Source organism: Filicampus tigris, chromosome 16 (assembly GCF_054856515.1).
Source record: "Filicampus tigris isolate MCC_2025a chromosome 16, RoL_Ftig_1.0, whole genome shotgun sequence".
Lineage (NCBI taxonomy): Eukaryota > Metazoa > Chordata > Actinopteri > Syngnathiformes > Syngnathidae > Filicampus > Filicampus tigris.
Genome location: NC_141232.1, coordinates 9,182,567 through 9,195,814, shown reverse-complemented (window position 1 = coordinate 9,195,814; position 13,248 = coordinate 9,182,567). Strand labels below are relative to the sequence as shown.

Genomic DNA, 13,248 nt, shown 5'->3' with positions numbered 1-13,248 from the left:
ATCTTTTATTTTTAAAGTCTTTTTTTGAACTGCCCGTGTTCGCGTGGAAATGACCTAAAACAAAACTGCTTGCTTTTACGCTTGGCTGAGGTATTAATGTTCTGTTTTGCCACTCTGTCGGGTATATCTTTTCTTTTTGGTGACCTTTGAGTCGGGCAAAATACTGTATTAGAAATTCCTCCCAGTGTGATGTTCAAGCATCATTCACAAAGTGAGGATGCTAAAGATGACTTCTAATGGAGGAGAAGGAGGAGTAAGACCTACGATGAAGACCTTGACTTGGTGATTGACAGAAAATGAAAAGCTGGCAAAGGAGGAAAAGACGCGTGAGCTGTTAAACTTTGGCGTAGAGGGTTTGTCATCTCATTTACACTGTTGTTTGTACTCGGAGTGGCGAGCGTGCAACATTTCACAGATAAACTCTAACCGGTGTCGATGTGGAAGTAATTATGCCTTACTATACTTTATGTTACAATCATTGTTGTTGTTATGATGACACTCGCTCCCCAATGTTGTCCCACCTGACTGCTCTGAGATAAGCACAGACCTCCACCAAGGTTGAACTTTCTTAATTTGAATCGCCACCAAATTGCTCGTAGACATTTTCTGCATACAGTATGCCTGGTCATTGTTCACTTTTGAAACTGAATAATGTAGTGTGAGAACAAAATCACATTATTAAAGCGCACAAGACAAAAATCATGAAAGTGCGTTATCATGGCAAACGCGAGCTTGTGTTATACTGCAATGGAGCATTTTTTTTCTGGCTTTTCTTTGTGGATGCGAAAGCCAACGTGCCATTAGCCAAAACACTGCAGTCACAAACCAACGGGGGACACCAATTTGGATAGCGTGCATGTTTATGGAGCTTGGAACATTCCAGATGTGTTATCAAACCATTTTCAGATAAATGGATCAGCATCGATGGTGCTCAGTAGTCTCTGTAGAATTGAGCTCATTGCATTTAGACTGATTTGCTTGCACCAGTTTTTCTTTCCTCTCCTCTGGCGTTGACCTGTTCCACCAGCCTTCTCCCCCTGTGATCGACAGGACGATATTGATTTAGAAGAGATGCGTCTCCTTGATAATGAGACTTTGAAAAAGGGAAGGAAAAGTGGAGTTAGGGAGCTGGAGGGGATGAAGATAGATTGGGAGAAAAAGCGGATTAAAGCGGTGGATGGAGGTGTGTGTGTGTGTGTGTGTGTGTGTGTGTGTGTGTGTATTTTTCCTCTGACACGGTCCGCCAAATTTGTCGCAGCTTTTCGGCTGTTTTGTCTGCCGACTTGGAAACTGGAAGTCTGTGGTATCAGAGGAAGTTTGGTGATCCATGTCATACACAACATACATTCACGCTTGCTGAAAGCAAGGAAGTGTATACATCCCACAACAAACAGAGGAGAAAATAAGCGCGGTGGTGGCGGCTTTGCTGTTTCCTTTTCCCTTCCTCCTTTTCTCTCCTGATTTGATCTTCCCTCAGACAAACCGCTGGTACATAACCGCTCCAGTTATTTTTTATTGGCTGCAATATTAGGTGAGTCCCCACATTGACCACTCCACAATGACAGTTAGAGCTCAAAGTCGATTAATCGTCAATCAAGAGATTGATAGTCATTTCAATGATTTCTATCAGGACCGGAGTGAAAAGAATTAAATATTCAATGGAAAAGAATGTAGTCAAATCCTGAGTTCATGAAAATCATTGGTTGATGATCATGATGGTGATCACCGCCATCATGATTTTTAAAGCCGTCCACCTTCCTCAGCTGCGCATTCTCTGTTTAGCGTTTTGTTGTGTTTCCTTTCGCCAGCCGGAGGAGCTAACCAACGTGCTGGAGATCTGCAACATTGTTTTCACCAGCATGTTCACCCTGGAGATGATCCTCAAGCTGACGGCCTTTGGCTTCTTTGATTACCTGAGGAACCCCTACAACATATTTGACGGCATCATCGTCATCATCAGGTCTGGCCATCTCTACTGAATACGATTTTTTTTTTTTTTTTCATTGTTTGATCCCTCCAATGGCTAACTTTACCAGTCAGTTTGTACGTAAGTGTTTACAGCATTGTATAGAAATTTAAGTGCACTTAATCTATTCACGGAACATGACAACTGTGGAACGCCAAGCTCATCTATCACACCTAAAATTTGAATCTTTAAGGACCTTATAGTTTAAAGTACTTCTCATCCTCTACCTTCTGACATCCTACTTCTGTCTTCTTGCATCCAACCCAATGGACGTTCGGCGCGCTGCAGTGTGTGTGAGATTATCGGTCAGGCGGATGGCGGCTTGTCAGTGCTGAGGACCTTCAGGCTGCTGCGGGTCATTAAGCTGGTCAGGTTCATGCCGGCGCTGAGGCGTCAGTTGGTGGTTCTGATGAAGACGATGGACAACGTGGCCACCTTCTGCATGCTGCTCATGCTCTTCATCTTCATCTTCAGGTATCAAGAGACCACCTGTAATATTTGTTTGTGCATTGGTGTTTATTACTGTACGTATATCTCCACATAGTAATATGTGCCTTGTTCAAGAACCAGCAATAAATCGCATTTTAATATAAAGCATCGTCTGAGGTAGTAGAAGATTTAAGTCCTGTGTAGTCGCAGAACAGTCCGAGCAGACATGAAGCCAAAGGCCTGAAAACCAGTGTGTGCAAAACTGTAGGATTGTGTTAATTATTAAAGTGCCAAATCATAATTTTCCAAAGTCCTGTATGTCTCAGCAATTCTCTCTTTGGCGCCGCTTGCTTTTCTTTGACCATAAAAGTTATGATTATGCTCTTGCTAATATGACTGTCTGCAGACTGTAAAGAACTAAACTGCTATAAAATGTGAAAGGCATTTTGGCACTTAAACCAAAAGACAACAGTGACTCAAAGATGTCGCATAGAGAAATCCCAACTATGTGCAGACACCAGGGCCAATTGCTAATGAATTGACCATGAAAATAGTCAATCATCCAAATCTTTACAGTAGCTTAACTTGCAAGTCGATCAGACGACGTTGCCCGAAACTTTGTTGTTGTTGTTGAGCCTGTCTGATTAGCCTTCCCCTCAGTTTTTACTTGAATGGTACCCGTGGGGAGCATAACATGAACTAAAGAATATGGGCTTTTAATGAGCAATAATGCACAGTACTTAAAGCCCTGCAAAGTGAAAATAAATATTGGCTATATGACACACCACGGAGAAGAGTGCCAACAACACTGTCAAATTTCAATAATGGCCAAGTATATAAAGGGAGTCTTCAAAATCATCGTCAAGGGGCTTTCCATGGCACGGCAAGAGGTGCTAGCCACCAGTTAGCTTGCGATCGGCAGACGGACGAGCGGTGGGCTCGTCCATGGCGTCGCATCCTTACTTGGTTTTGTCAGTGTGAATCCACATAACATTTCAGAGAATGTGAAACATTTACTTTACAGGATCATTCAAAAGAAAATATGTACAAATACATTGTGAAGCTGGCAGACAGATGCATGACAGACCGGTGAAAGGATTTCGATATTTAGCTTCCTAAAGTGTTTCTTGTGTTGCAGTATCCTGGGGATGCACATCTTCGGTTGCAAGTTCAGTTTGAAGACAGATGCAGGAGACACTGTGCCTGACAGGAAGAACTTTGATTCCCTCCTCTGGGCCATTGTCACTGTTTTTCAGGTACATAAGCTTTACACCTATTCACATATCCTCATTGAAAGATATGTTATTCACAGTGTGTGTACTGGCTTGTAGATTCTGACTCAGGAGGACTGGAATATGGTGTTGTACAACGGCATGGCTTCCACCTCACCGTGCGCTGCCCTCTACTTTGTAGCGCTGATGACATTCGGAAACTATGTGCTCTTCAATTTATTGGTGGCCATCTTGGTGGAGGGTTTTCAAGCTGAGGTAAAACAGCACTGCAGTCTCTTTTTACAAAGAGTATTTCACAACCATTCCTAGCCATTAAGACATACCTCATTAATACGTGTTTGAAAATGACGCCTCACCAAAAATATCGTACTGTATTTCATTTCAATTTTCAAGTAACATGAGCATCGCCCCACAAACCTGGCAGACGTACCAAGTACATTCAGTGCTGGAAATGCAATAATTGAAATGGTTTTGGATAGGACATTATATTGATCTTTTGTTCACTTATTAAAATGATCAATTATTATCCACAAGTAAGTACCCTATTTTTTCCCTTATTATACAAAAAAAAAAGACAGTCATCCCAATGTTGGCAAAATTCTCATTTTCTGCACGGTGGAGGGAAGCCGGCCAAGAAGATTTGGCTTGATAATACTGAACACAAGTTTACAGTTTAATTGACTGTACGTATTGGCCAAGTGTAAAGATGTAAAGAAATAATGACCGCTTATAATTTTGTTTTAAATTTGCATATCCGAATCATAACAATACATACCGTATATACACCCGTAGCAATGTATTGAAACAAGACACTACGCTTTTTCTAAATTAATTAAAAGAATACAGAAAATGACGGCCAAGCGTTCCAGTTCTTTTGCAAAATGAATTGCCCCCCCCCCCCTGCTCTATTGGAAGTAAGATCATTTGCAAAAGAAATAAACAAAGGACAAGTATAGCAATAACACGATATGGTTTGCTTGCGATGAAAACATTGTACATTATTAATCTTACTCTGCTGCTGTCCTTATACAGGGAGATGCAAACCGCTCTTACTCCGATGATGACAGGTCTTCCTGTAATTTTGAGGACATTGATAAGCAGAAGGACTCTCTGCATCTCTCAGGTATTAAATGTCACCAGAGGTTATTTTTGACATTACTGTACAGTATCTCAAACCATGACAAGGTTATTAATAAAGTTTTAGGTATATGTACTTCTCCTACGCTTTGGAAAAATACAACTCACAAATGTGCCAACACAGACCGCTTACGTGTTTTGTTCCAACTCAATTTTCTCACCTGAGCTTAGCATCTTTTTCTTGTCTACAGAGCACAATTGACATTTCTCTTCACCACTCTTCCCTTTCCTCCCTCTTGGCAAAAACCAAAGCATCACACTCAATAAATTAGCATGTAGTAGCACATTAAAGCGTTTACTATTTAAAGATTGGACAACCTGCTGGCAGGGTATCGCCGTTCCGAGCTCATCTCTGGCTCTTTCGAGGTGATTCAACTTGGATTAAACCTTCCTGTGTCTCTCCTAACTGGCCATTATGTCACTTGAGGAAATGTGTTCTTGGAAGTAATTGAGTTTAAATTCAGCTCACCTATCTGCAATAATGTTGAGGTAAAAAGGAGAAGAAAAATGTCTAATCTATGTTTCCACGTGGTCTCTGGCTCTTTGCTTCATTCATTCATAATGGCTTTTTTCGACTTGGCCTTTTCACACAGACCCAAAGATCTGCACGCTGACCCCTAATGGACACTTGGACTTGGGCCCACTGCCTGCCAGCCTATTTCCTGGAGAGAGGCTGAGCTTTGCTCTTGGGTCGAGGAAGAACAGTGTCATTTCTCTCGGCAGGGCCAACCTGGAGCAGAAGGCTGCGGTAAGTGAACAAGACCCACAAAGGTATTCATCTTTTGCGACAGTGCATTGATTTGGGTTTCATTAGGACGTGCAGCATATTTATCTGATATTGTGATGTATATTTGCTGACTAGATATTTTTGCAGATTGTCCCAGTGTTCGTGAATCTGAAAGACTTTCTTCAGCAAGAAAGACGTTTTTTTTTCGTGGCTTTTTAATTTGCAAAAGCAAGTATTTGATCAAGTAAAAAGGCCATTTAGTTGATTAAAAAGGCTCTATGTGGAAAATATTGAGGCACTGCTAATTACTTAATCCAACGAGGGTCGAGTAAAACCTTTTAGTTGCCGCTGAACTTGAATACTTCTGTTTTCAAAGGTGTTTTTATAGACGAACCAAAATGGTGATTGTCAACCAGGTCCTCTTGTCAATCACCAGTGGTCTCTAACCTCACAACCTCGCTGAACAGATTTCCGTTAAAAGTTGCCCGTCTGTAAATAAATGTGTAAAGGGGTCATTTTCTTCTTCTACTTTGAAGACGAGCCAAAAGTACCCATTGGATCAGTTTGTGTTACTGTTTTAAAGTCCAAAGTCTCAGGAGCATGTCTTTGTCTCTCAGTATCCAGGTCGCGGTTACCACAACTGGGGTCGCCCGCCGCCCCGCCACCATCCGGCCCCTTGGGCTCGTCGCTCCAGTTGGAACAGCCTGATCGGAGTCCGCCCCTGTTCCTCGTCATCTCCTTCGGCTAGTCCGGCCTTCACCTCCACCTCGGCCAGGCCTTTCTATGGCTATGGCTTGGCGGGTCTGGGCGGCGTCGTTGGAGGAAGCCTTCGGATCCGAGGCCCCCGTGCCTCCTCATCGCCACTCCGCCACCTCCACGGCGTAGACCCAGACGAAGAGGAAAGCCTCCTCTCTCCTCCCGCCGTTGCTTCTCACACGCTTCATCTTCGCCATCCTATTCTCCAGGGACATTTTGTACCCAGGAGGGACCGTCGGGCTCTCTCCCTTGAGCTTCCCCAATTGCTACAGGTCCCTGGAGCACCACATGCTCCTCCGTTGCTGCACTGTCCCGTGTCCCCCGCATTACTGCACGCTCACCAGAGGAAGAGCTTCCCTGGAGGGTTGGTCATCGGTGGCGGCGGTGGCTTTGAGAGTCTGAGCGTCGTCGGAGGAGTGTACCAAGACTGTAATGGCAAGACTCCTCTGGCGCAGCTTCTTCAGCCACCTCTTAAACACCAGACCGAGCTGGCTAGTAGGACAAACCACCAAAGGCTAATTTCGGAAGTCTTTCCTCAGGTGAACACACATAGCAAAGGCCAAGAAGACATGGATGATGAGCTTGACTACGTAAGTTACTGTTTTGAAACCAGTCAAATGTATTGCATAATGTATATTTAGTCCATTTTATCAAGTCAGCCAGATTAACTAGAGCAGTGTTTTTCAAACTTTTTTTGAGTCAAGGCACATTTATTTCATTGAAAAAATCCCGGGACACACCAGCATCTGAAATTGTGGGAAAAAAAAGCTTATTTTAACAATATGTTATATTGTTTATATAAGCATTTTTTAACATTAAAGAATGACGTTATATTATAACGTATTCAATAGCAATTAAATAAATACAAAGAAAAAAGTATTTTATAATGTTTCATATCAATACTTACTCAGTGTGAAACATGGGCCTGTTTGGATAAAAATGCGTCACTAATTCGCTTGTCTCTAAACAAAGACAATTAGCTACCAGCTGCTGCTGCCACCTGCTGGTATGGAAGAGTACTAAAATGTAGTAAAGACATGAGTACGCTGCCGGGCGCTAGACCGCACAGGCGCACAAATTAGACAATTTCCCGCGGCACACTGAACTAGAGCTTCCTTTCCTGGCGGACTATTGGTAGCGTAGTGGTTCACCCGCGTATGACCAATTCTTGCTCACTGGCAACTAGTCCAAGCCGTCATCAACTGCGATAGGCTCCCTCCCTTTCAGGTTGTTTGTTTTGAACAGAATAAGCAGAATAGAAAGGATGGATGGTTATTCCAGACATAAAACAAGCGATCGACTTCCACAGATGCAGTCTAAACTGAACAAAGAAATAAAGCGTCTGTCAATAACCCAGCCATTAACTCTTGTTTTAGTACAAGCGTTTACACATGCGAGAATCTCCTGCTCTCATGTGTAGGATTTCCAAGCACTTTGTGTAAACTCGGCACTTCTTATCTATCAGGCCCCGCGAGAGCCCTATTGTTTCCGTTGTAAATAAGGTTGTGTACGAGAGAAACGCGGTTAATTAGAAAGGACTATTTAGACAGCGGGGAAGAGTGCTATACAGATGGTAATGTCGGTAGAGGCTCCAAGCTGTTTCTATATGTGTTTCAATTCTGTAAATAATTTAAAGCTTGGGGGTGTAGAGCCCGCTCCGTGTATTTTTATGTTTACGACATAAAACGTGTGACGGATTGGGCTGAGAGGTACTTTGTCTTGCAGAGCTTGTGCTTCCGCATCCAAAAGATGTTGGAGGCACACAAGCCAGACTGGTGTGAGACCAGAGAGGACTGGTCAGTGTTTCTTTTCTCTCCGCAGAACAGGTGAGTCCCCAGGTCCTCATCTTTTACCTCTCCATCATGATGTCATCACTGCGGGTTGGTTCAAGTTAGCCGCAGGAGATTTCACAGCTACAAAAATAAATTGTGCACCCCTTGCCCCGCCCCTTCCGTCTTATCAAAAGAGAGACCCCAAGACTCCATTCGAGTATCGATTGCCATTTCAAGAAACAGTCATGGGGGGGGGGGGGTTCTTTAATATCCTGCATCATCTTTAGTGGTTTTCACTAGATGCAGCTCTTTAATAAAATGCATTGAAATGTTGCCGCATGGGTTATAAAACTGATTATTCTTTTCATTTAGTTCATTTTCTTTCCCCCTATTCCAATAGGCATTGCTGTGAGGACATTTAATTGCTTTTGGGCAGCGTAAACAGTGCCACATGCCAAATTTGGAAATGTGCATTCAGTATATTTCATCCCATTGTATCTCTTTTGATGTGCTCGCTGCTCTGCTTTGCAACAGCAGGCTGGGGCTTACTCGCGTGTCGTAATTTGTTGAAGAGAAGGATTTTAATTGTATTGGAACAGGTGGAGGAATAGTAAAACAATTGCGTTTCCTGTTTTTCCTCATTGTTGTCCCTCCTGTCGTTTTTTTTTTTTAACGCTTTCCTGGTGTAGGTTTCGACAGATCTGCCAGTCCATCATCGCTCATAAGCTGTTTGATTACGTGGTGCTGGCCTTCATCTTTTCCAATTGCATCACAGTGGCTCTCGAGAGACCCAAGATCCTCCAGGGCAGCTTGGTAAATCAATCAAATGCATGGATGCACATGTATGACTCAAGACTATTTAGAAGCAAATCATGCAAAAATTCTATCGGGAGTTATTATTAGCAACCCTTTCTTTTGTCACATTGAAAATTAGTGCGGTGTATTTTTTTCTTTTGTGGAAGTACTTATAGTTCTCAAAATGTCGGGAAATTGATTTGCTTATATAGTGACCGATTTCTGGATATTTTAATGTTAGAATGTACACTTTACTGTCAACATGATTAAGAATGCTCTTTGGTGATATCCATGCAAATATAGAAATTCATGGGTGCAGAGACACTTTTCAAAGGAGCTCGACATGGTCATGCAATGTTTTTTCATAAATTCATTTAAAAAAAAAACAAAAAAAAACTGAAATTACAGGGCACTGCTTTTTGTAGAAAATCCTGCAAAAATGTAACGAGAATAAACTGATGAGTGTGTCATTGAAGTTATTGCTCCTGACGCCGTTTTCCTGCAGTAATTCAGACCAAATTAACTTTTATGATATAAAAGGTGCCATAAGGAAGGCTTTTCCTTATTGTCCCATTGTGTCGTTTTTATTTTTTTTACTGTCAACCTCTCTTGTTGTCTGCCTGTCTCTTTCAATCTTTCAATTCAGGAAAGGGTGTTTCTCACCATATCCAACTACATCTTTACTGCCATCTTTGTGGGCGAGATGACACTCAAGGTAACTTTTTACTATGTCTCTATATTACAGGCAATGAGCCTGAACACGCACGCACAGACGCACACACACAGCTCACCTACACTTGCACGCAGTTAATCCTTCCTCATAAGTCCCTTTACATTATTTTTTTTTCTTTTTCCCTCCTTGTTTCCTCTCGACTTCCACCTCCCACTGATAGTGTCTGTTTTCTCTGTGATCCTTTGGCACAAGTGGGCCATCCATTATGCACTCCCACAATCAATTATTAACCAATCACGCGCCGTCAAGCAGCCGCAGACTTGTCAGCCCCCCGGCCGAGCTGTACACGTATCCCTCTGCGTCTCTGTCTGTCTGAGCCTTGTGTGCGGAAATAACACGTGTTGGTTTGTGTGTGCGCCAGTGTGTGTAGCATTCATCTCTCTGCAGGATGCCACTGCTGAGCTTCGTGTTAGTGTACACGATGCAGCCAAGTAAAAGGCGCCGCACAGCAGGCCTGATGAAGTGGTCAGCGTGTTGCTCGATATTTCAGTGTGTTTTTTTTTTTTGTTTTTTTTCCCCCTTCTCCTTTCGTCTGGGGGGAAGGCTTTGGGTGCAATGCACAACTAATTGATCATCTGCGGATACCCTGAGTCTGTAAAGCGGAAACAGATTTTGCGTTTTAGCACTTTAAGGAATGGAAGGCAGGCGTAGGATGTTTGCGTTGATGTTCCCGCAAACTCTCTGAAGTAAATATCTTCAAATGTCAGTTTGATTTTTTTTTTTTTTTTTCCTATTTTTTTCCCCCCTCAGTCGGCTCCCATTGGCAGCCAAGATGGTGCCGTGTCCATATTGGACTGAATAAATTACACTCGTCATATGGAGTGTAGTACAACCAATAATCACTGAGCGTCAGGAAACAGGTTAACCGTGATAGGTTGTTACCTGAGCAACTGTGATGTCATTTTCGGTTGACAGCAACTGACAAAATGGCCCACCCCTGAGAGGGATAACATTTTTGCTTAATTCATATTCCACAATTGCAATTGTAATCTGAATGCCATGTTTAGACTAGTGGGGTGCAGGCAACATATTATTGTAAAGAACATTTTGGGGTTGACAATGTATGTAGTCAATATTTTTAAATGCTGTATTTTTCCGTCATGTATAGATAAATATTCCACACCAAGTGCATGTCCACACTGGTCAAAACCAAAATGCCAAGGTAATTTGTTTTTGTTTGTTGTGCCAGTCCAGCCCTTCTCAAAGATATGGTATAAAACTCTGTGTTACCTGACGTACAGTAATGAGGTGCATGTCTCTGCTCATATAAAATATGTATGAATGTGTGAAAACACAAAATATTTGACAGTGCTGTCTTTCTTCTGTCATTTGATGATACTTTTGGTGAGGCCTCCCTCTGATGTTCTCATTTTTGCCCTTGTGCTGTTCTTTTGTATCGTTCACATTTGACAGGTGTATGCTAAAGAGCTGTTTGTCTACAAAGACAATACGCCGCCAGTTGTTTTCAACTGCCAAGCGGAGTCCATGTTCTCTAAGATTATGTTTCACCTTCCGTACCTTCTTTCTTGTCTCCTCTCCAGGTTGTTTCCATGGGCCTGTACGTGGGGGAGCAGGCATATTTGCGGAGCAGCTGGAACATTCTGGATGGCTTCCTGGTTTTTGTGTCCTTAATTGACATTGTGGTGTCGATGGCGGGCGGCGCGAAGATCCTGGGTGTGCTTCGAGTGCTCCGTCTGCTCAGGACATTACGTCCTCTCAGGTGCAGTAAAAGCAACGTGTTGCGCATTTTTCAGGTTAATAAAAATCTTAATCGTATTATTTGTCCCACACAATGAATAAGTGCAATTTCATCGCTTCTTGAGGTGATTGGCAAAGTGACAATGCTCTTCCATGACATTCAAACAACATTGTGAAAACTCTGTCCTACTTTTCTATTGGATTCCTTGCGATTGCACTGCTGTACCTAATGTTGGATATCATCGCTGCTCCGTGAAAAACGCCTGTGTCCAATTTTGGATTTTTCTTTTCAATTTTCAGGTTAACGCAATGTCGGTAATGCGGAAACACGATTCATGTTGGAATAAGAAAAATGAAAAAAAAAAAATGGGACAGAGACGATATATTCCTTTGTGTTTTGCCCCAAAACTTCTCCACAGGGTGATTAGCAGAGCGCCAGGTCTGAAGCTGGTGGTGGAGACCCTCATTACCTCTCTCAAACCCATCGGCAACATTGTCCTCATCTGCTGTGCTTTCTTCATCATCTTTGGTATCCTTGGTGTCCAGGTAGGGCACGTTTGGAGACATGTCAGCAGTAAACCGTGTGACAGCATTTTTGAGCTTGGGCACTTTGTGGAATTATTGCTGCTTTTGCTGATCTTAATCACGGTACATTTCATAATCCATCTCATGCTTGCAGTTTTTAACACCGCTAATCAGTGGTCGTTTTTGCAGGGCCAGTATTTGATTATCTTGTTTTCGCTTTTAAAAGAATTCATTTACCTAGACGTTTAACGAAACAGCAAAACGTTCTTAGCCGGAGATGGGCCTCATTATTTCACTTTGACTTCTCTTGCCCAAGGTTCATTTGTTTGTGCTCTGCTTTTCCAACAGCTGTTTAAAGGCAAGTTCTTCTACTGCTTGGGGCCTGATGTTAAAAACATCACCAATAAATCAGATTGTCTACAAGCCAACTACAAGTGGGTTCACCATAAGTACAACTTCGACAATTTGGGGCAGGTTAGTGTTGTTTTTTTGATCGTCTAAAGCATTGTGTATACTGTATAGTATACTGTACCTTACATTGTTTTGTTTTTTTTCCCCTCCTCAAATATTGGTTAGGCCCTGATGTCCTTGTTTGTACTGGCCTCTAAGGACGGTTGGGTCAACATCATGTATCATGGTCTAGATGCCGTCGGTGTGGACCAACAGGTTAACACAACAAACACTATTTTCTAACAAGATAATACTATCAAATTTGTCAAGTCATCCAAAAGACAATGTAAATGACTCACTGTTCATTTCCGCTCTCCCTCTCTCCTACCAAACCTGACATGCAATTGCTCTCTGGACAAAACACCAAAGCCGGTGACCAACAACAACCCATGGATGCTGCTCTATTTCATCTCCTTCCTCCTCATCGTCAGCTTCTTCGTCCTCAACATGTTTGTCGGCGTGGTGGTGGAGAACTTTCACAAGTGCCGCCAGCACCAGGAGGTGGAGGAGGCCAAGAGGCGCGAGGAGAAACGTCAGCGGCGTATGGAAAAAAAGAGGAGAAGTAAGACGAGGCGGGCGAGAACAATGGCAGGACGGAATGTTATTGAAGACAAAGTCTGACGACGGTTATATATGAATCTGATCTATTTTGATGAGGATGGCATGTTTTTGCTGCTCTTCATCAGCATGATTAAGCAAAAACAGAAAATAATTCAAATAGATCATCAGTGGAGTGCCAAAAAAAACCTTTTTAGCGGACACTAAATTAGGTATGGCGGAACACTTAACACTTTTGACATTGTCAACAGGGTATAAATTCCACGAGCAATGTATGATGCAGCTAAAAATGTACATCCATCATCATCTTTTCTTAATTTGATTAATACACAAATGACTCAGCTATCTTGTGTATGATCTGATATCTACTATATTTCTGTTCTGGACAGTCTTTCACTTGAAACTAAAAAGAAGGGAAGAATCCTGGCATTACTGACATATTTGGCAGAGATTTTTACTTTTTTATTGTG

General features: G+C 42.4%; 1 protein-coding gene across 4 annotated transcripts in view; it reads left to right on the top strand.

Moving 5' to 3' along the window:
* cacna1ia (calcium voltage-gated channel subunit alpha1 Ia) overlaps positions 1-13,248 on the top strand; it is a 114,570-nt gene that overhangs the window by 79,442 nt on the left and 21,880 nt on the right. For all 4 annotated transcript variants that reach the window (XM_086054986.1, XM_086054985.1, XM_086054987.1 and 1 more), the window contains 15 exons: positions 1,809-1,960; positions 2,255-2,440; positions 3,534-3,651; positions 3,727-3,882; positions 4,660-4,750; positions 5,358-5,512; positions 6,109-6,837; positions 7,973-8,073; positions 8,709-8,832; positions 9,461-9,529; positions 11,089-11,267; positions 11,665-11,791; positions 12,119-12,244; positions 12,347-12,436; positions 12,590-12,782. In XM_086054986.1, coding sequence (XP_085911112.1) covers positions 1,809-1,960; positions 2,255-2,440; positions 3,534-3,651; positions 3,727-3,882; positions 4,660-4,750; positions 5,358-5,512; positions 6,109-6,837; positions 7,973-8,073; positions 8,709-8,832; positions 9,461-9,529; positions 11,089-11,267; positions 11,665-11,791; positions 12,119-12,244; positions 12,347-12,436; positions 12,590-12,782 — 2,596 coding nt within the window. The remainder of the gene's footprint in view (positions 1-1,808; positions 1,961-2,254; positions 2,441-3,533; positions 3,652-3,726; positions 3,883-4,659; positions 4,751-5,357; positions 5,513-6,108; positions 6,838-7,972; positions 8,074-8,708; positions 8,833-9,460; positions 9,530-11,088; positions 11,268-11,664; positions 11,792-12,118; positions 12,245-12,346; positions 12,437-12,589; positions 12,783-13,248) is intronic.